The sequence below is a fragment of the Diuraphis noxia genome, unplaced genomic scaffold (assembly GCF_037042655.1).
Source record: "Diuraphis noxia isolate RWA-SAM2 unplaced genomic scaffold, SU_Dnox_SAM2 contig0001, whole genome shotgun sequence".
In the NCBI taxonomy this organism is placed as follows: domain Eukaryota; kingdom Metazoa; phylum Arthropoda; class Insecta; order Hemiptera; family Aphididae; genus Diuraphis; species Diuraphis noxia.
Window position 1 is genome coordinate 28,156,815 of NW_028301711.1, and position 27,812 is coordinate 28,184,626.

General features: G+C 26.5%; 2 protein-coding genes across 5 annotated transcripts in view; one reads left to right on the top strand and one right to left on the bottom strand.

Annotated features, from left to right (window-relative positions):
- The window catches only part of LOC107169403 (uncharacterized), a 332,658-nt gene extending 322,713 nt beyond the window's left edge, over positions 1 to 9,945 (top strand). For both annotated transcript variants that reach the window (XM_089216823.1, XM_089216824.1), the window contains exons 40-49: positions 636 to 761; positions 835 to 1,007; positions 1,716 to 1,829; positions 1,910 to 2,052; positions 2,541 to 2,773; positions 3,175 to 3,402; positions 4,057 to 4,281; positions 4,801 to 5,344; positions 5,668 to 5,807; positions 5,965 to 9,945. In XM_089216823.1, coding sequence (XP_089072949.1) covers positions 636 to 761; positions 835 to 1,007; positions 1,716 to 1,829; positions 1,910 to 2,052; positions 2,541 to 2,773; positions 3,175 to 3,402; positions 4,057 to 4,281; positions 4,801 to 5,344; positions 5,668 to 5,807; positions 5,965 to 8,172 — 4,134 coding nt within the window. In that variant the 3' untranslated portion in view covers positions 8,173 to 9,945. The remainder of the gene's footprint in view (positions 1 to 635; positions 762 to 834; positions 1,008 to 1,715; positions 1,830 to 1,909; positions 2,053 to 2,540; positions 2,774 to 3,174; positions 3,403 to 4,056; positions 4,282 to 4,800; positions 5,345 to 5,667; positions 5,808 to 5,964) is intronic.
- inaF-D (trp-interacting inaF-D) overlaps positions 1 to 14,852 on the bottom strand; it is a 32,511-nt gene extending 17,659 nt beyond the window's left edge. The window contains exons 1-4 of one of the 3 annotated variants that reach the window (XM_089216835.1): positions 14,577 to 14,852; positions 13,893 to 14,100; positions 11,163 to 11,294; positions 4,333 to 4,441 (exon numbers count right to left, since the gene is read on the bottom strand). In XM_089216835.1, the coding sequence (XP_089072961.1) occupies positions 4,404 to 4,441; positions 11,163 to 11,294; positions 13,893 to 14,100; positions 14,577 to 14,666 (468 nt within the window). In that variant the 5' untranslated portion in view covers positions 14,667 to 14,852 and the 3' untranslated portion in view covers positions 4,333 to 4,403. Of the gene's footprint in view, positions 1 to 4,332; positions 4,442 to 10,112; positions 11,295 to 13,892; positions 14,101 to 14,576 lie in introns of those variants that run through there. The other 2 variants (XM_089216836.1, XM_015519134.2) reach the window with 2 other exon arrangements.
- Positions 14,853 to 27,812: the final 12,960 nt, after the last annotated feature.

The window sequence follows — 27,812 nt, forward strand, 5'->3', positions numbered from 1 at the left end:
CATATTAAAATTATTAATTAATTCATTTATATAAAAACAAAAATGTTGAAAAATTCATTTTTTTTTCAACCACTCGAAGGCTTTATCTAATATCCTAACGATCAATAATCAAATACAACAATTAAAGATCTAAAGGTGTACATTAATATTGAACAATTAAATATTTTGGTGGATATATTATAATATATTAAACATGTTTGGGTTGTCACTCCCTGTGGAGAGGTTCTGCTCAATATACTATTTTATACAAAGTTATATGGTTCTTTTTACACTAAGTTCAATTTAAAAGCACCGATTTGACACTATTTAAATTAATATTTTGGTTTTCTAGCGTTTAATTGATTAATTTATATTTTTAATTTAAGTGCAAATATAATTTAATATCATTACATTAAATATTAGACGATAACAATTGTTTTTTAATTTAATAAGTTAAAAAATTTGAATCAATATTTACATTATTTCATACTAAATATGCTATAAGTAGCCATGTAGGAGTTCACTGTTTAGGTATATTGTTTTTCAATTTTTACGTAACTTTCTATCGGATTGATACTTAAATGATGTATAAATGTGGATGATGATATACCTATACCTACTTAATACTAATAGTTGATACCACTATGTAATTACAGTTATTTGGTGGTAGAGATTGGTCGGCAACTGGTAATTCCACCAATAATATTTCACCGGAGACTAGTATTGCTAAACGAGCTGCTTCGATGAGATTTCGAAAGAAGAAATCGGTAGCTAGTGTATCTGTACGTATACAAGAACAAAATACGAAATAATTTAAGTGTTTTAATATTTTTCATAAAAATATTCTGTATTTAGAACGACGGACTTCTCAAACCATACGATGTTAACGACTTGTTTAACAAATCTAGAATAGACTTCGCTAGTAGTGGTTGCAATTCTCCAACATTGAATAGCCAAACAGAAGACCATAGAAAACGATATAGCATTGACAAAAATATTGTTTCTGAGCCATCAACGTCCGCAGACAAGTATGTTAAAACAAATATTATTTCTATAAATTACTTTTTTATAATAAGCTATATACCTACTAGGGTTATTTTTAGGGGGGGCTTGAATTGGCATAAACCTCAATAATTAATGTTTTAAACTAAAAGATGATTAAAAAACTGGTTGAGTCTAAATTCTCCAAGATCACATTTCTAATTACGCTTATGTACCACATTTAGTACTAGATACTTAATTATAATATAAGTACATATATATTTTTAATTGAAATAGTTGCGTAAATTAATACATTAGTTCATTATTTCATAAGATACAGATATTTATATTTGTATCAAGTCAGCGTCCAGTGATGAATTATTGTTTTGACAATATACATTATTAGTGCTAAAAACTTATTAAAATAATATTAATTAATAATTATTTTGAGAAGTAATACAATATGCTTTTTAATTAATTAAAATTCAACATTATAGCTATAAATTTAAACAAAAAAGTTGTATCAGTGTAAAAAAAAATTTACAACTAATTGATAAAAATAATATATTAAATAGAATTCAGTTTTTTAGACGGAGTGCATTAATTATCTGTTAAGATTGTTAAATTTTCAAATTATATTCTGCAATAAGTTTTTTTTTAAAGATTTTTTGTGATTTTGTAAATGTCATATATATATATTAATTTAAAACAATGAAGATTATATTTAAATGTTGTTTTTTATTATTTTGTTTAAGGACACCTCCTAAATTTATAGAACCAACTACTAGTGATTTGAATAATTCACCAATGACACCGAATAATTCACAATTAGATTTTGAAGATTTTTGTGCTCTTTTTGATAGCTTCAGGTAAATTTATTTTTTGAATAATTTTTCTTAATTCATATTAGATGAATTTTTCATTCAAATTTTATATTTTGTTGTTACAGTTTAAGAATGCGTAAAGATCTCCGAGATATTTTTGACCAAGTACGAGCGGAAAATCATACGATAAACAAAAAATCTGAAGATATTTCTGTACAAAATAATGTGACATTGTCTATTCCAAGAACTACATCTGGACAAACTCAAAGTAAACTAATCTTGATTTATTTGGTTTATAAAAAAATTCACCAAGTTATAATAATAATAAACTTTATTTTATACCTGATATTATACATTTTTCAAAATTGTCTTGAAATTTGTAGGTACTAACTAACAATTTTATTCATTCTTGTCTTATATCATTCTAAACATTGTGATAAATAGCCTAAAAAAGTAGTTATAGTTATAGATTCATTGAATTTAATAACTGTGATTTTACTTAAATGAACCTCAATATATTAATTTATCCAATAACATATTAATGGCATATTAATAAATTAAGGTCCTATAATGAGTCTAAGATGGTAAAATTATCCACCTTATAAAAATGATAAATAGTAGTTTATTTTACCTTTTTTTTTTTTTTTTAACAAATTTTTATTTATTTCTATTGCACTATTTTACATTAATCCTGTCTTGCCAATACAATAATTGTATTTCCAACTACAATAATCGTTATCTTCAATATTTTTGTAGGTTCGAGCTCAATTAATAGAAACATTGGACATAACATTGTTCAACCAATAGATGCAAAAACTCAGAAAAAACGTATATTTGATGCTATTGCAGCGTCTAGCATAATTTACAACTGTACTGGTGTAGAGACATCACAGTCTGCAACAACGTGGTCAGTAAAAGATTTAATTAACTTCATGGAAACGAGACAGATGGTTACTTGTACAGAGGATGAAGCTCGAACATTGATTCAGGTGAAATATACCTTATAAATTGGTAACTATTAGAGTACAATAATTTGTGCCTTCAAAAGTCATTATTTAGATTCTATATTTATCATTAATAATAAATCCACAACTAACTATCATGAAGTGTCTAATGATTATACGTATAATATTAGTTTGTAATTTTTTTTTCACAAACTTATTTGGATTTTATTGTTCTGTTCAATACTTTATTATAAATAATAAATATTAATATTAGTTTGTAATTTTTTTTTCACAAACTTATTTGGATTTTATTGTTCTGTTCAATACTTTATTATAAATTTTACTATAAAGCTACACAATGTTTTAAAATATTAATTGTATCATAATATGATATAATATATGTATTAATATTACTAGATGAATCATTTAAATAATTTTATTTACAGAACAATGAGCCAAACCCAGAAATCAGTGCACGTAACTGTCTTTCTTTCGAAGGATTTGCTAAGTTTATGATGTTAAGGAACCAAAACGTGTTCAGCGAACCAGATTATACAGTTGAGGAATCTGATATGAATTTTCCATTATCCTGTTATTATATTGCTTCATCACATAATACATACCTTACTGGTCATCAGTTAAAAGGCGATTCATCGATCGATCTTTATAGTCGGGTAAAATTGTATATTAAATATAATATTATATTTGAATGAATGATTTTATTATTATATAAAATATATCAATGTCAAACGAAATATACCATTATTAGTATAGATGAAACATATGATTATAATTGTCCAATTATCCATCGTACTATATTATTGTAGCTCATTCAATTAATCTTGGTCCTTGGCTAATAATATCACAGGTGATGATTTACCAAAATTCATTTGAATTTTCAGTTTAGCCACTCACAAAAGTATACATATCAAAATAACCAATTTATAAAATTTATATTAATATAATAATATTTATAAACCTTAGTTTAGACTAAAGGTAATCTACATTATAAGGTGATGGATAAAGGGTAACAGTTTGAGTATTTACCTTGTATGTATCCATTTTCAAAATAAATAAAAATATTTAAGTTGATATTACATTACAGATTACAATATTTTTTTCAACCTAATATGATAAATTATTCTTTGAAACCGTTAAGGTCACTAGTAGCCATTACAAACTGAATGAGTTATATATTTTTTATTTAATTGAATTGTTTTAAGCTTTAAATTAATTAAGAAAAAATAATCTAAATCTCATAGTTCTATAATGTTTATACTTTACAAATATATTACTACTCAAATGTATTTATGTAAACTACTTTTTAGGTATTGTTGGCTGGTTGTCGATGTGTTGAATTGGATTGTTGGGATGGCGACGATGGTAATCCATTGATCTATCATGGGCATACTTTTACTTCAAAAATACCATTTCTTGGAGCCGTAGATTCAATTAATCGTTTTGCATTTGTATCATCTCCATATCCCGTCATATTATCTATTGAAAATCATTGTTCATTGGCCCAACAGGCTCGCATGGCAGAAATATTTGAGGTATAGCTTTTTCCACATTTTAGATTTTTTAATTTTTTAAGTCTTCAAAGTTTATTGGAAATATTTAAATTCCGAGCACAATAAAAACACTTAAAATATTATAAAAAGTGATTATAATCTTATTATTTCTCAAAAATTCTTCGAAGGACGACATAGGCACCTACATTAAATTAAACATAATATACATAAACTATCATTATATTGAAAAAATATAATTTTACCAAATTAATGATATAATTATACCTATTATTTATTTATTTTTTAACTTTAGTTTTGAGACTAATAACTTTTGATTAATATCTATAGTTTCTATACGATTAGATTTTATGACATTATTGTCGAAAGTAATAAATTATGATTCACAATGAATTAACTAAAAATTAAACTGTAACACAGAAAGTTAAATTTATTTGATTTATAAATAAATTATTATACAGTGATATTATTAATATTTTCAATTAAATAATTTCTACCTATCTACATTAAAAATGTCTTGTATTATGTATATTTATTTTCTAGTCCGTTTTTGGTGAAAAATTGGTCAAGGGCTTTATGTTTGACTCTGATTACGAGCCACAGCTGCCATCACCAAGTCAATTAAAATACAAAATTTTGATAAAAAATAAGAAGATTGCGCCTCTAGAAAGTGAAGGAAATCGAATGAAAAATAATAATAGCAGCACAAAAAGTTCACAAATTGTAACGTCACTTGCCAGCAATCATTCTAATGCAGGACCTTCTATGGGTAGCAATAGTTCTAATATTGTACCTTCATTGACCATCAAGAATCCTAATGTTGAATCTTCATTGGACATCAATCAGCCTTATTTTGAACCTTCAGGGTGCAGTAACCAAACTAATATAGGACCTTCAGTAGCCAACAATAGTCCTAATCCCGGATCTTCGGTGGTAAGTTGTCATCCAAATATTGGACCTCATAGAAGTAGTTCAGCTAGCGCTGGTACTACGACTATTGATGATGTTGGTACTACCATTGAAGAAGAAGAAGAATATGAAGAAGATGATGAAGAATATGATGATAGTGATGAATTGGATTTCAAAAGTAATTTAGCATTATAATCTTATAATTAATAGTTTAAATCACAGGTTTCCAAATTTATTTTAGAATCATTTATTTTCTAGAGCCCCAAACATTTTTTTGACCTACTATTTGTAGATATACTTGTAAATATGTATTATACTATTAATATATGACTCAAATCCCTTCATTGGTTTTTTTTTTGAAATTTTATAAATTAGTGTTCTTAGTGTTAGAGCATTACAATGACATTTAAAAAAAATAGCTTTGACTTTTGTAAATTTTTATTTCATCAGATACGTCAGATGATAAACTATAACAATAATATATTTAATTTTTGTTTTTAGAAGATAGAACAGATAAGTTTGGTCGAGGTCGTAATAGGTTTGGATCAAAGTCAAATGATAAATTTGCTGAAGATGACAAGTCTAAAAAACACAACAGTCAAATTGCAAAAGAACTATCTGACATAGTCATTTATACACAGGTAAACATATCATCAGTAATCATCTTATATTAAACTTAAGTATTTGTTAAAAAATACTTATTGTTAAATGCACTGAAGAATTACCTACTATAGAATTAAATGTAGTTTGTTTTAATTTTGCATTTATAAAAAACAATAATTTCAATTACATTTTTAGGCAATAAAATTTCGTGGTCTTAATACGAGAAGTCCGAGCAGTTCGGTGAAAAATAAACGAAAATGTAATGGCAGTCTTTGTGGTCCTAATAGTACTATGGGAAGTACATCGTCCGCTGGAGCTACATCAGTAGAACACTACCATAGTCGTGGTTCTACTACGATAAATCCACACCATCCATGCTATAAATGTTCTTCGCTCAGTGAAAATTCAGCAAAAAAACTGACAAAAAAACGCCCAAAGGATTTGATAGCACACTCTGAGACGCAGTTGGTCAGGGTATATCCAGCAAGCATGAGGATAGATTCTTCCAACTTCAACCCATTAAATTTTTGGTCATATGGTATACAGATGGCGGCACTAAACTATCAGTCTGAGGAGGCCACAGCTTCACACGTGAATGCAGCCATGTTTGAACAGAATGGTCATAGTGGTTATGTACTAAAGCCACGAGTGATGCATGATCCATCACATAAATCTTATCGTCAATTCAACCCAATGGAAAAAGATTTTGATGGTTTGAATCCTATATGTTTTTGTATAAATGTCGTCTCTGGCCAGTTCTTATCTCCAAACGGAGGTACTCGATCTAACGTATACGTTGAAATCGAAATAATCGGTATACCATCCGATAGTACAAAAAGAAAATCTAAAACTATATTTTTTAACTCAATGAATCCCATGTGGGGCGAAAAAATAACGTTTAACGTGATATTCAAAGAATTAGCGTTTATTCGATTCCTTGTTGTTGATGCTAGCACTAATCACCCATTAGCGCAGCGGGTAATACCACTCAATAGCATGCTATATGGCTATAGGCACATTGAAATGAATAATATGTGTAACCAGCCACTACCACTTACTACGTTATTTGTGTGTACTCGTAGTAAAGAAGAAGCAACCAGACATATTGATGACGAAAAGACATCGTCTACGACAGCACCAGCCACAGATAATGGATCAATGAAAAACAATGGTCAATCAACGCACCGTAAAAAATTCTATGTGATGGTGTATGGCGTATTCTCTGAAAACTCATATATCATGTTCAAAGTCACCCAGGATAGTACAGCAACAGACGTAATTAAGTTAGCATTAGAAAAACGTAATGAGGGTGATGAAGAAATGAAAACATATGTGCTCTTGGAAGAAGTCGGCCTGTCGTGGGATATGTCAAATAATGGACCTGGCAATAATAGTGATGATATGGGGAATAACACCAACGTTATAACTGATGGTGGTACCGATGATAGCAGTAGCAATAACAATAACTCTAAAAACAAGAAAAAGAAAAGAATAAAGAAAAAAAAGCAGAAAAAAACAAAGAATAGGCGAATTGGATGGAAAAATGGCGATGCACCCATGATTACACGTGTACTGGATTACAATGAGAAACTATTGGAGGCACAGTCACGCTGGCGAGGCAATGGGTACTTTGTACTAAAAAAAATTGGAGACGATCCAAGCAGCAGAGCTTGGCTTATATCATTGCAATCAAAAAACTCAAGAAATGGTCAATCAGACTCATCGTGGGACGAAATACATACTTTCTTAGTATGCATTTACAATGTTTCCATAGAAAGACCATATGTTATTCTTAAGGTACCAACAGGGTCAACTTCACAGGATATTTTAGCTCAGATTTTAGTCAAAGCCAGGCGTATGGAAAACCCAATTCTATTCATATTGGTTGAGGAACAAGTGTGGGGCAGAACTGATATAAGATATAGGGTACTAGACGATGATGAGGTAGTGTATAACACACAAAACCAGTGGTCTAGGGTAGGTAGGTTTGTACTTGAGGATCGTTACGGTAAGGATAATTCATTAGGCGATGGTCTGGTTGATAAAACAACAAGAGCATTGAGAACGTTTTTAAGGGTAATAAGGATCCAAAAGGGTATGACTGCGGTAGAACGAGGCTGGAGAACCTGTGGTTTCCCTAACTTACACGGTCATTGCTTACAACGACCGGAAAATAACAGGGAATACGTCATTAGGGAAGCGGCTCAGGCTCACAGGAAAATGATGGCAAAACACGAGAAGATGTGGCGGGCAAACTTAGAAAAGGGAGGTAGTGGTGATGGCGGTGGTGGTCTAGAACGTGGTTGCGATGATGACGGAAGTGGTGGTGAGGATGTTGAAGAAAGTGCATTCACAGGGTTTTTAAAATCGCCAGCCCAGTTATTCGGCTTTTTGGGATCCTGACATTTGTTGTGTTGCTTTAGAAAAGCACGTGATAGACACGACATTGGCACTATGGTATAAATAATTACTTCACGCCAGAATTAAAAAAAAATGGAAATATGAAATGTTCGCTTATCCTCATGTTCCCATCCTGTATTTAATCAAAAACATTTATCCTCCGATACTCCAATCCGCTCAGTGTTCTTCATTTCTCTTCACAGGGAACCGTAACATTTTCAGGGTATAAGTAAATAAGTCATTTATACTTATATTTTGAGATGAATGATATATAATATATACATTTATCTTCTTTTTTTGCAAGAACGTGTGTTTTAGCTGACATTTAAAAATTTTTATCTCATGATAAATATGCTTAATTATTTATACAGCCAACTATCTATTTCAAAATTAGCCAAAGTCCCATGTTCATTTATTTCATTTTTGATCACTGATCATGCTACAACCATTCGTTTAAATTAATAAATATTCTTTCAAAAATTTAAACGAAAATATTTCAATCTTATAATTTAATAATCTCAATTATTTTAAATTTATATTAATCAATTATCTGTCATATGATATTTGAGCAAAAAATGCCAAAGCTAGTGGATAGGTGTTAGTTTTAAAGTTTATTAAGAAATCCAATTATTAGAGGATTTTATTTTATAGATAGTCATATAATTATAAATGTAACTGTATTGTTGTATTAAAACCAATTAGTTATTGGTCAGTTTTATAATAAATTACGTGTATAAGATGTAATTTAAAAGTCCTAGCTTTTACCGATGCAAATCTAGTCACTCTGTCAATAGAACTATTTTTAGTAGAAGCATAAACTTGTTTTTATGTATTGTTTGGATGTATTACTAATATTTTTTTTTATTTTTTCAATAAAATGTGAAAATCTACTACTACAGTATTTAAAATTACATTAATTATTGTTATTATTATTATTATTTTTTTTTTTTTTCGTAATATTATTAAATATTACTATTATTGTTAATTTATTATTATTTTTATTATTATTTATTGTACAGTTCTCACAATAATTATAATTTATTATGATTACTATTTTTATTATTAATAATATTATTATATTTTGTTTATATTATTACTATATATTATAATATATTATCTAATATTATCATCATCATTATAGATTAACTATAACTATCATTATTATCATTAAAGTTTATATCTCGTGTCTAATAAGTTTAAAATGTTATAAGGTTATGAACCAGACTGTGCTGTTGCTAGTATTTTTAATAAATTAGGAGAGGCGCTATTACATATTATCTAGTAAATGTCAAAAATGTTGTCACAAACATCTATATTTAATAATTTTTATTTATAAAATAAAATCACAATTTGCAGATCAAGGAATTAGTAATACAATATTACAAATGAATCATTTATATCCAATTTGTGTAACTTGATTTTAACAATAAATCTAGACATTTCTTAGGAACATATTGTGCTCGTAGTGTCCTCCTTTGGCTATGGTACAGCAAACAGTTTATGATAATGATAACATTGGAATATCACTTATCAGTTATTTTATACGTGTTATCCTAAAATATGTGTTGTATTGAAGATTTTTATTTATAAAATTAATGTTTATTAAATGACTAGTATAATAATAATTACATTATTGGGTGAAGTTCTGTAGAACCATGTTAACCTAATTCGATGTATTTTATTAATTTATGTTAAGATACTATTTATTGTTTTACTCATTATACCTATAATATTATGTTATATAATATTATTATACTTTGTAATATCATCACAACAGATATGTTTATTTATTTATATATTATGGTTGACCAACAGTTACTCTACTTTCCCTAAAATATCCATTATTTTCCTCAAAAGTGACACTTAGAGGCACTATCTTTAAACCATAATGCAGTGCTTATTTTAATTATAAATATTTAGAATTATAAACTAACTAAAAATAATTATTTTTACTATCTTTATTTGTTGAAGAGTACCACATAATTTATAATATATTGAGGTAATATCTGATAACAACATCGTGATTCGTGAATATAATATGTATAATATTACAACAAATAATAGATCGTATGCTGTATAAATCATGTAACTTTAAACTTGCAAGTAATGGAAAAAAAATTAAATCGTTGGTATTGAAGTTTGACTTATAAGTTATAAGTAAAAACAAATAGTAACAAATATTATATTTCTTAAATAAAGATTCCAATAAAAATAAGTTCAACATGATATATTATATAATTTATAATTGATACAATTAATAATTAATAGGTAGTAGTAATTTTTAGTAATATAAATAAACTATTAAATACAGGATTACATTTGATTTTCACCCAGAATCATTTTCTTTATTATTCGATATTCATTAATTTCACATTATTTGCATGATGTGATTTTACTAAATCTTACTTTACTATACAGCTACAAAGAAGTTCCACCGTTTTCTTTAATCATTAATTTCTGATTGTATACACATAATAGCTTTACGCATACGGCTATGATCGTCTTACAAGTTTTTTGGTTTACTTTTTCACAAAGAATCGGTCAAATGTTTTTGTTTCTTCTATTAAAATAACTCTTATTTATAACCTTTCAATTTCCACCCTACACAAAATTACATACCCTAATAATATTACACAGTAGGTTTTTAAGTTGCCTTTGGTATTTTTTTTTTTTTTTTTTTTTGAGAGCGAGAAACGATATTATTCAAAAGTTTTTTGTTTTATACATAAATATATTTTTTTTTCGGAAATTGAGATTGAACATGAAAATCTCTCGTTAATGGCCACTAATACTATTTTATTTTTTATACTACGGTATAAATAATGAATCATTATTGTGCACGTAATTGCTGTAAACAATGTCTCTATGTTTTTTCTTCAATTGTATCGAAATTTAAAACTAAATTGTAATATGATATTATGTAATAACAATAATATTTTTGCATAAAGGCTATGATTTATTGTTCACCACAGTTAATGATTCCGAAATGTTACCGTTTGACGTTTGAATATGAGACGTCGACGATTTGATTGTTGATGTTTGCAATTTAATAGACGTTTCTGGGTTGTTAGATTGATAGCTGGTTCTGTGATTACTTGGTACTTCAGATGGAAATCTCAAATTTTCTAACAAAAGTCAAACAACCATATGCATTAAAATAGCGTACAAAACATGATACAGCATAATAGGAGTTACGTGTTCAGTTAATTTAAATATTTTGACGGTTTAAAATGTAATGACTATAGGTTAAACATAATGTGATTAGATTTATATATTATTAGCGTTTAAATTAAAACATAATAATATTATAAGTGTCAGGTGACATTTTTATGTTAGTGTCTACATCTACAATAATAAATATAAATTTATTTTTGTTGAAATATGGAAATTGAAGAAACGTCGGTACACTATCAGTATAATAAACCCACAAATTGGTGAATTTTAAATTATAAATACGATAAAATTGAGCATTAAAATGTCAACCTAAATATGTATATTTAAAAAACATGACTTTCAAAGATCTTATTATTTCTCATTGGAATGATTACAATGTACATGCTAGTCATCTACCTTTATTAAATATGATTTTGGCTGTTCAATGCATAGGTTGTATAAATTAATTATCATAATTAATTTAAAAATAAATTAATACTAGATGGGAAACCTCAAAATGCCTAATTTTAATATCAAATGTTCAAGTGATTTAACTTATGCTATAGACTCTTATTGAAACTTCATAATAATGAATATAAAATGAAATTTAGTGCAATATATAAGATAAGTTTCCAATTATTACGATACCATGATGAGTAAGTCAGAATTATCTAAGTAATTTTCAAAATACAAATATTATACATCGTAAATAAAATAAATGAGTTTCAAATTGTATCTTATTTTTAATTATCTATGAACAGTTATTAATCCATTTTAATTATTTAATACTTAATTGATAATATTAATAATATTATAATATTAAGCAAGTATTGTGCTAAATTTTCCCCTAACTCGTATATAAACAATTATGCGTAACACTAACACTACGTCATACATTATACTATTTTAAGTTGAATGTCAACACTTATATAGATTGCAAAACTCAGTTACTGAGGAATTCAATACTATAGTAAATAATATAAAGAGTGCTTGGCGCTTGCACAATTTCCATACGATATGTCAGCATCCTAACAATGTCATGAAACTTACACATGCACATGAATATGTTACTAACGCAATTTCCATGACTAACATTTTGTTTTTCGCAAAAGTAACTATATTTCATTGTACTTATTGATAATTTATTCCTAAAGTAATATCCTAAAATCATTTTTTGTACATATGCAATGAATATAATAATATTATCATTTAATTAAAGCAAGGCTGGGCATTAACGCGTTAATAAGTTAAAGTTAAGTTAAAAAGTTAAGTTAATTTAACTTTTTAACTTAATAAGTTATTTTTTTTTATGTTTACTAACTTAATTAATAACTTTAGGAGTTTTGAATTAACTTTTAATTAACTTGAGTTAATTTTACATTTAAACAAGTTAAGTTAATTTAATTTAATTTTGTGAACTACTGTAGGAATACAAATTGCTGGTAGGTACACATTTTATAAGGTTATAAGTATATGCTAACAAAATGTGTACTGTTAGCTTTTGCACACATAAAATAGTAATAGTTCTTTGATCTAATAACATGAAACATTTTAGGTACCGATTATTTTAATTTTACCTATAAACTTTTTTTAACTTAACTTGAGTTAAAAAGTTAATATTAAATTTTGGTTAACTCTTAACTTAATTCAATTGATGGAATATTTTGAATTAACTTTTAACAATTAACTTGATTTAGATTTTAATTTAACTTAACTTAACTGAGTTAAAAAAAATCATTAACTTGCCCAGCCTTGAATTAAAGTATCACATAGCTCACAATAACTTACTAAACAATAAGGGACACTCAACATCTACAACTTCTAAAGAAAAACGTTAAACTATTTCCTGCTTATGTCCTTAATTAAAAAAAATAATATACAATGTTCTAAATTTATTCAATTTTATGATCTTAAAATCAATTTATTATAATGATGGTTGAATTTTAAAATTAAAAAAGTGTAGATTTTGATTTAATGTATAAATTTAATGTTAAAAACTCAGATCGATTTTCAGAAAGTTTTATCGCTTTAATAGTTATATTAGTTTGATGAGAACCTACTTTTAATTACGAAATAATATCAGTTTGTCAAATGTAGTCGGTTGTGATTACTGATTTGTATGAAAAAGATGGTATTTTCAACTATCTACTCCGAAAAAAAAATTTTTGAAAGGAACAAAATATCATCACATTAACAAAAAATCAAATATTAATTGCCGTTATTTAATCAACTTGTTACGATTTTATTTATATGAAATGATCACTGGCATGCATTAGCTAATTTTTGTGTAAATAATATATTAATGATATAGAAAAAGATATTTTTATTCGATTGGAATAATATATATCATATTAATAATATTACATAGCATAATATAAGTCTAAGTTTTTACTAGGTATAGGTATGCAAGACTATCATAAATGTTATTTTCCGAGCAATATTATTTCGTTAAGAACATTTATATATCAATGACAGTATAATATATATGTACATTATATATTTATAAAAATAAATAGATTAAAATTAGCGCTGTACATTTTACAGAATTTATTATTTCTTATATTTTGTACCTGTATATTCGTGATTAGCGCTATTAGCAAAAACGTATTCATCGCTAGCTCTCTGTAATGCCATAACCAATTTTTCAGCGTTGGGCGTTTGAGTGTTATTAGCAATGTGTGGGTTCCAAACAAAAATATAATAAGCAGACAACATGGTCGCCACAGTAGACACGGACATTAAGTATGCGATTACAGTCAAAATTCGAATAATTTTTATCTGAAAAAAAAATTAAAAATTAATTAATTTAATAAAATTAATATTGGTAAAAAACGATCAAATATTATGAATGCATGAAAAATGATTTAATAAATGTTTACTAAAATTATTATTGTAATAACATTTTGATGAACTACTTTGTTATAAGCAGTTGATTAAATTAAAAATTGTCAATATAGGTACTTATCAAATATAATAGGTACATTTTAATTTAAAACAGTCTTTCATGAATTATTATTGTCTTACATTATTTACGTTACATTTTTGGAACACGTTTTGACATTTATAATAAACAAAAAATACCCATATTTTAATCTTTTTAAATTTTTTACTTCATTAGAAATTTTAAATAAAAACTTGGCTAACCTAAGCTTACCTAAATCAAAAAATTTATTCGTAACAAAATATAAAACTTTCATTTCTGGTCGTGTTTACCAATCTATTAATACATTTTGTAATAATTATTGTATGCATACTTTTTTTTCTTTTTTCTGTGCTAAAATTCTTTGTTTTGTCACATCTTCCTGCATTCCTATATCTCCATCACCTTGATCGTTATTCATCATAACTTCTGAATTAATTCACGATTAAATATTAATATCAATTAAACCAATTCAATTCAATTTAGTCTACAAATGTATGTGGTTGTGTGAAATCATTTACAATACACAATAAATATTGACAAACTGAAAAACAGAGTATTGTTTAAAAAATTATTGATACACGTTCGAGAATTAACCTCGTTGACCAATACTAAGTCTCAACTATCAAATAAGGTTTAAAAAAAAAGTAATAACCACCGTCCATCCATGTATTATGGGATTTAAAGCGCATGACCCTTACATAATAGTTGAAGCCATTATTAGTAAGCTAGTTAATGTAATCATAGCGGATTGTCTACCACACCGGGCGAATAACTTAGTCACGATTCCACCAACATGAACGTTATATTAAATTATAACCTTCCATAAAATAAAAATAAAATATGATATGTATAGTACATATTACATAAATTATTAATCATTGAAAAAGTATACATTTATCAAATTAAAAAAAGAAGTAGGTACCTAGTTTCGTTAAAAAATAAAATAAAATTTGAAAACAATAAATGTACCTACCTACTCTTAATTGGCATGTGACTTAATAAGTTTTTTGTATCATATTTTCCAATGAACATTTTACTCAACATTTAATTTAATTTAACACTTGTATACAGTACATAATTTGGTTTTGATAAATATATGACATATTATGTATACTAAAAATAATTTATACATTCATGTCAAAAGTAAACTTTTTTAATTGAGCACCATGAGATCAAAATTCATAAAATTAATGTAAAAACCTAAAAATGAAAATTAGCTACAAGTTAGTGATTTGTTTCCCAAATTCCTGATCCAAAGATTATATCACATATTTTTATTCGAATAATACTATACAATTATGAACATACCAATAAATAATCTTGAATTCAAACGTATTTCGCCTCTGCGTGGTATATTAAAGTGCTTTTAGAGAGTGCATAAACTTTAAATCAATAAGTCATATACCTAATCATATGGCTTTTTTTTATAAATAAAATGTTATTGAATTACTTTAAAATAAAATTTAATTTTTACTTACACATGTAAAATATAGCCAAAATGTACAAGTTATATAAGTTTCCTAAGTATATTACTCCTTAAAACATGATAGTTAGCCACCTTAAACGTCCACGTATTCCGTAATTACACAACATTATTAGGTACAATCGTAACATAATATCATTATTATTATTGTATTACGTGTGGTTTCATTACTTAGGTACTACCTATGTTATGTAGTTTTAGTGACGTGATCGTTGGGCGTATCGACCACATATTATAACAATAATTGCATATTATTTATGATTATTGTACTAATAAGTATCAGTTATTTCATATTTCATAGTTTATCGTGCAGCAGAGAAGGGTAAAAGTAAGTCAACTCAAATTCTATCCTCTCTAAACGTCTAAACAATCTAAATAGGTAATATAATATTGTTGTTTTCATTACCCCGTTTTTACATATTATTTAATCAATTCGATAAACTCAGTAACAACTTTATTAGATATTTGTAAAATTTAACACAATTAATGATTAAATTAGTATTCTTTATGATTATGTACTATAATTTTCAAAAATTTTCTGTTATTTTTGTATAATTATAGGCATTTTACAAGGTCGATTTAATTTAGTTTTTTGTTTTCAAATAAATTCAATTAGATATTTATTTATGAATTTGAACCCCAAAGTAATAAGTAAAATAAAATAGGTTATGGCAATATAAAACAAATATAAAAGTCATAAAAGTACGATTTTTTTAAAATCATTTTAATTTAATAATTACAAAATCTGATCGAAATTCGAAAGTTTTAAAATTATATTGTAGGTAAAAATGTATAAGATGTTCTATAATATCTGTAGCTATGGTTTTAAAATTTAAAAAAAGATTCTTCATAAGTATTCCATAATATTATATAACCAAAAAATCTAAAAAAGTTATAGACAAAGTTTTTTTTTTTAAATGGATAGTAGAAAAATAGATATTTAGACGAATATTGATCTTAGTTAGCATTACAATTAATGCAACTTACTAATATATTTAATATTATATCATAGGTACTTACGCTAACAGACCATCTTCGCTCAGAATTTTTTTTCGTATACAATGATTTTATATGCGATTGAATTAAAATTTAACCCATCTGTTACAGCTACCCCTCTAAACATCTACTGTACATAGATGTATTTCAATTATAAAAATGTATAGTTTTTAAACTTTCAGCAAGTAATTTAATAATATAATTGTTTTAATTAATGTCTCAATTTCTTAAAAATTTAAATTTAAATGTTGTGTTATGTATAGCCATATTGGAGTATTATAACTACCTAGACATTTTTTTTAAGTACTGAAAATATTTACGAAAATTGGTTCATGAATTTTAAATAAAATTATTTTTCAACATAGTATATTATACTAACTTATCGATAAAAATATAATAATACAATAAGATATTATACAATAGGTACTTAGGTATAATATCTAATATGTAACTAAACAAAATAATTCACGATGATACGTAGATATAAATATTGTATACTAGGTAGGCATATTACAAAAAATAATGGATGTAATGATATTTATAAAATGTGCATGAATTACAATTCTTCATTTCTCATATTATTGCAATAATAAATAAAAATATTATCACGACCTAATACAAAAAAAAAAATAAAATTTCAATTTTCATATTATGTTATTTTTTTCAAAATATGTATTTGTATTAAATTAAAACATACTTGTGTTTAATATGTAGTATTCAATAATCCTCTTCCTCTGACTTGAATCAATTTATATTTGTGGTAAGTTTGAACTTTGGGATCTTGTTCATCTTCTTCTACTAAACCTTTGCTTATGATGATTACGTCTACTGATTATTATTATTATTATTATTATTATTATTATCTACTTATTGCCCAATACCACAGAAACCTATTGTGTTAAATTTATTTTATTAAATAGACCCTTATAATAATAATAATAAAAAAAAAATGCTACTTAATGGTTTTCAAATCATACTCACCGAATAAACTTCGTTGAAAAGGACTATCGTAGGATCAATAGATCTGGTTTGACGTTTTCATAACCAACTACTAACATTTTTAGACGGATATTTTCTATCCAATCCAGATTGTACTTAATCATCAATCCAAAGAAAATTGTACTTTGTGCAAAGCTCATGAACTTTTTACAAGTAGCCAAGGACAGATACCACTAATTCAACTTCATCTTGCAATGGTAGAACCATAAATGCGCACACGTTTGGATTTATCTATGTTTGCTATAAGAAAGCGTTAAACCATAGGTTACTACATAATATGATTGAAACCGTGTTATTTATTTGTATCATAATAGTAATAGAAAATATAAATCTAAAAACTGTATCCTATGTAAAAATACTGATAAAAATTAGGAAGATGTGATAAAGAAAAACAGACAAATCATATGATAATAATAATATTATATTTATATTATATTATAATAATGTAATTCAAAAGATTTCCGTGAGATACCTAAATAAAAAAACACTGGGTAATTAATTACTAAAGACAAGTTCTTAAGTAATTAATACTTACTTTCTTAACACTTTTTGTATTTTTATTTCAATAGGTACATTTAAAAATGAAAATATTAAAATATAATCAAGGTAACCAAATAATGTACGTATTAATTATTCTGTCAGCAAATCTATCAGTTATTCAATTTTTCTATGTTATGTTTTAATTTTTACTATAATATTTTCATAACTAGTGAATTAAAAATAAATAATGTCAAAATATACAAGTTAAACAATGATAAAAACATAATTAGAACTCTTAAGAATTTTATATAAAATTATACATATAAATTGAGCCAATGAAAATAATGATACGTCAGTTTTCTTTAAATAAAATTATCAAAACCTTCAAATAGAAAAAACAACGTTGTTATTCAATAATTAATTTTGTCTAATTTTCACCTCAAATTTTCTTTAATCACTTTAAGTCTATAAAGTACTATTTTATAACCAGGAATACAAGGTCCAAATTAATTGAAGGAAGTTTGATCTGTGGATACAAAAATGGCGCTGATTGGACTCCCCCAAAAAACAAAAATTACTGTCATCAAATACAACTAGCGCTTGATTGTGTGGAGTTTTTTCACTCTGTATCCTCTTTTTATAGCATTGTCGATGCTAGACTCTCTTCCCTCGACACCTTAAACATATATGAAACAAATTAATTGATTAATACTTGATATTCAATATTAATTTTATCATTTGTTGTTCAATTAAAATATAATATTTACATAATACAAAATACGTAACAAAATAAATATATTTTACCGGTATTCGTGTTCAAAACTTTTACAAATTTAAATTATTTTACCCAGAACTCATTAATTTCATACATTTAATTGTTAAATATTGTTTTTGACGTGTGATGAAGTTTGTTTAATTGATCTGTCATGGCCTTAATAATTTAGGGATTAAAGTGACCCTGATTAAATGCAGTGATAAATCCTTCCACAAAAATCTTAGTATTTTTTTCCTTCGACGTCCCACATAAAAATTCCTGGATATTTGGATATTTTCAAGACAAAACTTTATAAACAATAATAAAATTATTAATATGTTTTCAATATAATGTATTTAAAAAACAATAATTGTTGACACACGTCATGTTCTTTTAGATATCTGCAGTTGACACAACGTACTCGCAATGTCAAAAAGTGGGATTTAAGTAATATAATAATATTTAATAGTAATGGTTTGAATGGTAATGTTTGAAGAGGTACAAAATTATAGTTATAATAATCAATTAACTAACATGCCTAAATATGGCTAACAATATTATATTTTGCACTGACTATAATAGATGTCTATAAGTCAGACCTACACAACATACAAATAATAATGATATATAATTAGAGAAAAACCAATAACAACGACTTATAACTGGTGCGGCGGCGGCGGTAGCGTATTCCGGGCCATCAGCTAGGCTAGGCGTTGACCCATAGGTACAATAAATTATTATAATAGTTCTTATATATAGGTCAGCGGTGGTGGTGACTGAGTTGAGTGGTGCAGTCGGTGGCGCACGGTAATATCGCGAAATTATGTTAACACGCTCGGTGTGTACAGCGATAGGCCGGCGGTGACTACTATAAATTATAATCAGTAACCACACATGCTAATATAAATGTACGTATAGCGTTCGCGCCCAGCACAAAGATACTCGATCTCTGGACGACTTCAACAATGCCAACGACGCAACGCTTTAATTTAAACGACAATGTAATATATGAGAGGAAGATCGCGACACCACGAGGTATCCGTGGATGTCAAAGGCGACGACGTCGGATGACAAGAGAGCAGGGTAACTGGTTGCAGTCACGCAGGCACATCCGTGTGAAATAGCCAGCCAGACCGATATCATGTCGGACAAAAAGGAGAATACGCGAGTATAGTCGGCATGTAACAGGTAAAGTCGCAAACAATGATAACGACACGGGTTTGACGACTAGTTATAAGAATATAGTATAAATATAATTTATTTTAAATTATGATTTGAACTTAAACGTGTAAAAGTGACATTATTATAAAGTGTTGAGTAGCTCAAAATTATCAAAGATCGAATATAAAACTAATAATGTTAAATAATGTTAATATAATAGGTTGGTTGGTGCCTATATTTTAATTAAAATGAATTAACAAATTCAATAAATATTTATGTTATGATTCATTATAAGTTGTACAACAATTTATTTAAACTCAATTTTTAGGAGTTTTATCACGATACAATATAAACTTTGTTACAGATACAGTATAACCGGGTGTATTATGATTGAATTCGCTTGAAATCATTAAATATCGATCTTTAATGTATTTCATGATTATGAAATATTATTATAGTAAATAATGTTAGTATAATAAACTATTTACTAGAATTTTTTTTTGTATCATTAATGTTTATATTAATTAAATCTTATTTGACTGATCTATACTTTCAAGTCCAATACAACTCATCGATTTCAGGAATCGCACCAATTAAAGCGGGTGTACCACAAGGTGGTATACTTTCCCCTTTTCTCTTCAACGTCTACATAGCTGACCAACCCACCACGCAACAAACTATTGTAGCCGATTATGCCGACGACAAAGTAATTTTATCCATTAATAAGAATCCTCTAACTGCCTCATCCAACTTACAAGTACATCTAAATCATTTATCCGATTGGTACCAAAAATTGCGAGTCAAAATAAATCAAAATAAATCCATACACACAACGTTCACACTCAAACAAACGTAACCCTTAACAATGTACAAATTCCCACTTCCGATACTGTAAAATATCTAGGATTGATCCTTGATAAAAGACTGACATGAAATAAACACCTACAAACCAAACGACTAACTTTAAATAATCGCATGCGCATTCTCAGACCTCTCTTAATTAGAAATAAGTGCTCCTCCCTTAACACCAAACTATTAATCTACAAAGCTCTACTTAAACCAATCTGGATGTATGGACTCCAACTGTGGGGTGCTGCCAAAAAATCCAACACTAATCGAATCCAAACATTCCAAAATATATCAATCCGACGACTATCTAATGCCCCGCCTTATATCTCTAACCAAACTCTTCATAACGATCTTCATATGAGAACTATTGTAGAGGAAGCACACATTTTTTATATACGTTTTCACAAACGACTTCAAACCCATCCAAACCCTCTCATAAAACGTCTTTCCATCCTTACACTCCCAGGAAATCCTAACCGCAGAATAAAAAGGAAACGGTGCCATGACCTTTTACAAAACTTAAATGACTAACGTCTCTATGTAGTTATAATAATTAATCAACAGTCAAGAGTCACTAATGGGTGGCTGCTTAATCACACAATTCATGTCTTATTTATTTTTAATTTAATTTAATTTTTTTTTTCTGTTTTGTTTGTTTTCTATGCTCTCATCAAATAAGCTTATTGTGCTAATATTGTACAGATTGTTTATATCTAATAAAAAACTAAAAAAAAAAAAAAATGTTTATACTCACACTATAATAAGCTTATACAAATTAAAAATATAACTTAATTTTCACAATATATCTAATTCATAAACAGAAATAAAAAAATCCATAATAATACAATGTTGGCAACTTTTTTACTGCCACTGGTAATTTATTGATAATAACGATAATAAGGGTATTTTTTCATACCTACTACATAATTCTATTAATTCAATACCTATGTATAGAAAAGCTATTGGCTATTTCCTGAGGTCAATAATATTTATGATTTTTATTATTTATATAGATATTATAAAAAAGCAGGTAAGTGGATGTCGCTCTGCTGTACATTAGGTGGTGGGGTGGACCTCTGACTAGGGTATGTTAGATTTGAATGCAATGATAGATATATTGTATACGTAAAACGATTCTGAACGAAGATGATTTGTCAGTCTAGGATATATTATATTTAAATATTGTCATGTATTCTATTTTTAAACAAATATATTATTTTTCAATTAGGACACATTTTGAAAAAGGCATGGTTAATCAATTTTTCCAAAAACATTGCATGTATAGTTATCATAATTCATATAACTTATATTATTTTAGATATACATATTCCTTATTTCATAAAAATTTAAAACTCAAACGCACTTAAAATTTTTCTTATAATGATGCTTCGAGTTTTCTCTAAAGCTACTTAAAGGAAAATTTATGGAAAACTTAGTTTTGTATTTTTAATCCTTAGTTATAAATACAAACAATTTTATGAATTTTGGACTACAAAATAATTTGCAAATATTCATGGTTTTGACGAATTTTTGTAAATATTTGAACTTCAATGCTAATAAAAAAAAATTGTGACAATTTATTTATTTTTCAACTGCTATGGTAACAATATGTTAAGAGCCTTGTATTAAATTTTCAATATTTTCTACCCAAAAAATAAATTTTTATCGATATTAATTTTTAAAAAAAAGCGGGTAAGTCGTGGATGTCGCTCTGCTGTACTGTAGGTTACTGTAATGGATGGGATTAAATTTGAATGCAATGATAGGTATCATTGTATACGAAAAACGATTCTGAACGGAGATGATTTGTCAGTCTAGGATATATTATATTTAAATATTGTCATATATTCTATTTTGAAACAAATATTTTATTTTTTAATTAAGACGCATTTTGCATTTTGCATGGTTAATCAATTAGTGTAGTTATCATGTAGTTATCATAATTCATAATACCTTACATTATCATAGATATACGAATACCTGGTTTGAGGATAAATCGTTATCATTACGCGATTTCATAAAAATTTAAAACTCAAACGCTCAAAACATTTTTCCTATAATGACGCTTCAAATTTTCTCTATAGCTATTTGAAGAAAAACTTATGGAAAATCTGGTGTTAAATTTTATAACCTTAGATATAAATACAAACAATATTATGAATTTTGAACTACAAAATAATTTGCAAATATTCATAGTTTTAACGAATTTTTGTCAATATTTGAAATTCAAATGCTAATAAAAATTTAATTTGAATTTCCGGTGGACATTTTTTTTGTGATAAAGATTGACAAATTTTTTAGGAATCTTGTATTAAATTTTCAAATCTTAGGTATAAAAGGAAAATTTTTTATGAATTTCTAGAATAAAATAATTTACGAATTTTCGTGATTTTTACGTATGTTGTCAAAATTAAAATTTGAATGCATGTAAAAAAAAAAATGTGGCTATATATTTATTTTATTTTTCAACTGCTATTGCTAAACTTTATTTTGAGCCTTGTATTAAATTCACAAATCTTAGAATTAAAAAGAAAAACTTTTATGAATTTCTATCTAAGATAATTTGAACATTGCCGTATTTTTTATGTATTTAATCAAATTTTGAACTGTAAATTCTTATAAAAAAAATGTATGACTATATATTTATTTTATTTTTCAACTGCTATTGTAAAAATATGTTAGGAGCCTTGTATTAAATTTTCAAATCTTAGATCTAAAAAGAAAAATTTTTATAAAATTCTATCTAAGATAATTTGAACATTGCAGAAATTTTTACATATTAAGTCAATTAACATATTAACTTCAAATGCTAATAAAAAAAAAATTGTGCCTATGTATTTTCATAATTTTTTAATCACTATAAGAATAACTTATGAGGAACTTTGTATTCAATTTTAAGTATTTTGATAGGGCCAAAAAGTTTTTATCGACACTTCAAAAAAAATTTTCATACAAATTGAAAATTTCAGTCGTCTATAAATATTTCAAAAATCGTCAAAATATTTTGAAAATTAAATCATGTAAAGAAAATTCCAATCCTAATAACAGGTAAAATTTTCAAGTATCTACGACTTATACTTTTTAAATAATAACAAATATTTAAAATCGTTTCAGGATAAATCGTTATCGTTACACTATTTCGTAAAAATTTAAAATTTAAACGCACTTAAAATTTGTCCTATAATGATGCTTCGAGTTTTCTCTATGGCTACTTGAATAAAACTTATGGAAAACTTAGTGTTGTATTTTTAATCCTTAGTTATAAACGCAAAAAATTTTATGATTTTTCAACTTCAAAATTACTTGCAAATTTTCGCGTTTTCGACAGATTTCTTAAAATTTTGAACTATAAACGCTTATTAAAAAAAATGATGACTTATGATTTTTAATTTTCTTTAGCTACAGTAATAACAACTCATAAGGAACCTTGTATTAAATTTTCAAGTTTTTTTGGTCGTCCAACATTTTTTTACCGACACTTCAAAAAAAATTCTCAAAAAAGTCGAAAATTTCAGTGGTCTGGTCATTTTTTTTTTTTTCTCGATTTTTTTGAAAACTGTTGGAAAATTTTTACTTTTGACCTCTATAGTGCATAAAGGATCTTCACTTTTACATCGGAAACCACCCCCAAAGTTTGAAATCAAAGCATTATTTCGACTAGTTATGCTGTATACAGATAATGTATAATATATATATATGTATATATATAATCTGTACACAGACACAAAAAAAAAACACACATCATTGTAAAATCAATACATTCATCACTTCGTTCAGAATCTAAAAAAAAAAACACATCATTGTAAAATCAATGCATTCATCACTTCGTTCAGAATCTAAAAAAAAAAAATAACTTAACTTAAGTTAATAAGTTAATTGAAAATGTTCATAGGTATAACTTTTAACTTATCTGAGTTAAAAAAAGAATTAGGTAAACTATTAACTTTAAACTTTTTAAAATGTTTTCCATTAACTTAACTTAACTCAGTTAAAATTTATCATTCACTTGCCCAGGCTTGAGATTTAACAATAAATTGTATTTACCATTAAACTAACAACAACTACTCTCATTGTTGAATTAATAGCACCAACCTTAAATAATAATATTCCATGATACATCTTGGCGCATATAATATTATAACATCGTCAATTGCATTTCACAAAATTATTTAATTATGTAGATAGGTACTTACTGTTTATTATTAAATTTAAATTAAAAAACAAATAGATAAATAAAACCGATGAAACATCGATCATATTATAACGAATATTATGCATATTTAGTTTATTTTTTTATTGACAATGTATAAGTGAACAACATTTAATGAAACATTGGAATCGTCAGGCTCGGCATTTTCATCACACCTCGTGTTCATTTTCAAGCTTAAAAATTAAAAATTAAAAATTACTCTAGGCTAATAAATCAATAGCTTTAAATTATAATGGTATATAACAGAACCTTATCCCGACGGCTGACATAATTTGGAATAAGTACTCTGACGTAAATGGAAAAACTTCAGGTTAGGTAACGTAGGTAATGACCATTTTTGGATTTGTACTACCAGAAACCGTCAAGTATATAACTTGTATCATACAGAGCTGATTATGTACGATGCATAGTGTTCTAGAAACACTGTGATGAAAAATACTTCCGACTTCCCGAGTCCTAGAAAGACTGTATAAATTATTCCCAAAACAAACGCATTCACCATACAACGGGGGGGTTTTTTTTTTGCATAAGGTAATTAATAGTTTTAGTTTAAAATTCCTACAAAATACGCCATCAGGAATAATGTATCAGGAATTCCAAATCATAACATCTATCAATATTCAAAATATTATTTAAATCTTAAAGTTTTTAATCCGAAAAGATTCACTGATATATATTTCGTTGATGGATCTTTTATAATACATTTAACTAATTGTATTTTAGCATAAGGTTTTCTTGTTAAATGTTGGGTATGCACCTTTAGCATGGATATAAATTATTTTGCTTTTAAAAAAATATTAATTTTCGAATAGTCAAAATTCTGATTTTCAGGATAACATTATGATAAAATAAAATTACTAGTTTAGTTAATCAGAATAATTCCTTAGATTGAAGTTTTACAGTGTAAACAAACTGAAATCCAATTAAATTTTTAAATTATAATGCATTGAACTGAAGAATGGAGTTTGGTAGATCAACAAGCCAGTGAGTAAATTTTTTGCAAATATATGCACTCCTTTGATAAATTAATTTTTAATAGCTTTTTGCAATCTAAAACGAAACAAATGGTATACTTAATTAACACATTTACACAAAAACTCGTGTAAAAAATGTTCATTCAATAATGTGAAACAATTTAACCTAGTAGTTTCTATTCGTGACAACTAAAATAAATTTCAATAAATTGTAATGAGTTTTCCTCTGTAATTGTGAATGTTATTAGTATTGTCAGTAAAACATTATAACAAATTGCATTTATTAATTTCCTAAAAAAAAAAATGCAGATAGACCATAAACCGTAGGCATATCTTAATATCTAATAACTCTAACCTACGTATTGCAAAAAGCTATTAAAAATTAATTTATCAAAGCATTTAGTTGCAAAAAACTACTTACAAGCTTGTTAATCAAACAAATTCCACTCTTCAATTCAATGTATTGTAATTTGACTATTTAATTTGATTTTCAGTTTGTTTACACGGCAAAATTTCAAACTAAGATATTATTCTGATTAGCTAAACTAGTAATTTTATTTTAACATAAGGATTTCTTGAAATTCAAAATTTTAACTATTCAAAAATCAATACTTCTTTCAAAGCAAATCAATTCATAGTATTTAAAACAATGAAAAATGTACATAGCAAAAATTAAGCAGGAAAACCTTATTCTAAAATAAAATTAGTCCAATGCATTTTAAAAGATCCATCGACGAAGTATAAGTCAATAGAGAATCTTTCCGGATCAAAAACTTTAAGATTTAAATACTACTTTGAACAGTGATAAATGTTGTGATTTGGAATTGCTGATACAATATTGCTGACGTATTTTAAAGAATTATCGACGTAAAACCATTAATTACCTTATACCTATACACGATTTATTTGATTTTTATTTATTTCCGTTTCTGGCGTTTTTTTATTGTATAATTATTGTTGTGTTGGATTTCCAAAAAAAAAACCGTTGTATGGTGGACGTTTTACTTCTGGAAATAATTTGTGCAGTTCTTCAAGGATAGAATTTATCATACATCGCTTTTGTATATAAGTTGAGTACATGTTTGATAGTGATTGTACAAATTTAGAACCAATTTGTTTCTTATTTTCGATTTGATTTTTATTTTCATTGTAGCATTTCCGATGGCAATATCCGTCACAGTCAATGCATTTGTAGAGCGATTTAAACATTTCTATCTTATTACAATAAATACATTTATGAAATCCGGATAAAATATTTTTTTTTTTTAATGTATGATTATCGCACGTAATTTTCATTGAAAGATTTATTCGTTTACTAAACATAATATTATAAAATTTATTTAAGATTTAAATAAATAAATCGCTTTGGCGTTGCTATAGTGGTTATTTGATGCAAATAATTTTAAAGGTAACTATGTTTTAATCGATTTGTTTATTTAGCCAGACACAATTAAAATATTTTTTGATAAAAACCGTTTTTAGACAGCTGTCTAATACTCGTGTTATAATTTTCCATTTTGTTTTTGTCGTTGTGCGACACCGTTGACCGTTCACCCGTTATGAGAATACCTGGTAAATAGAGGTTCATATTTATATATTTATAAATTTATAAACAGCATATTTTATCCAATGATTTTAGCTAAACTGCAAAAATAATCATA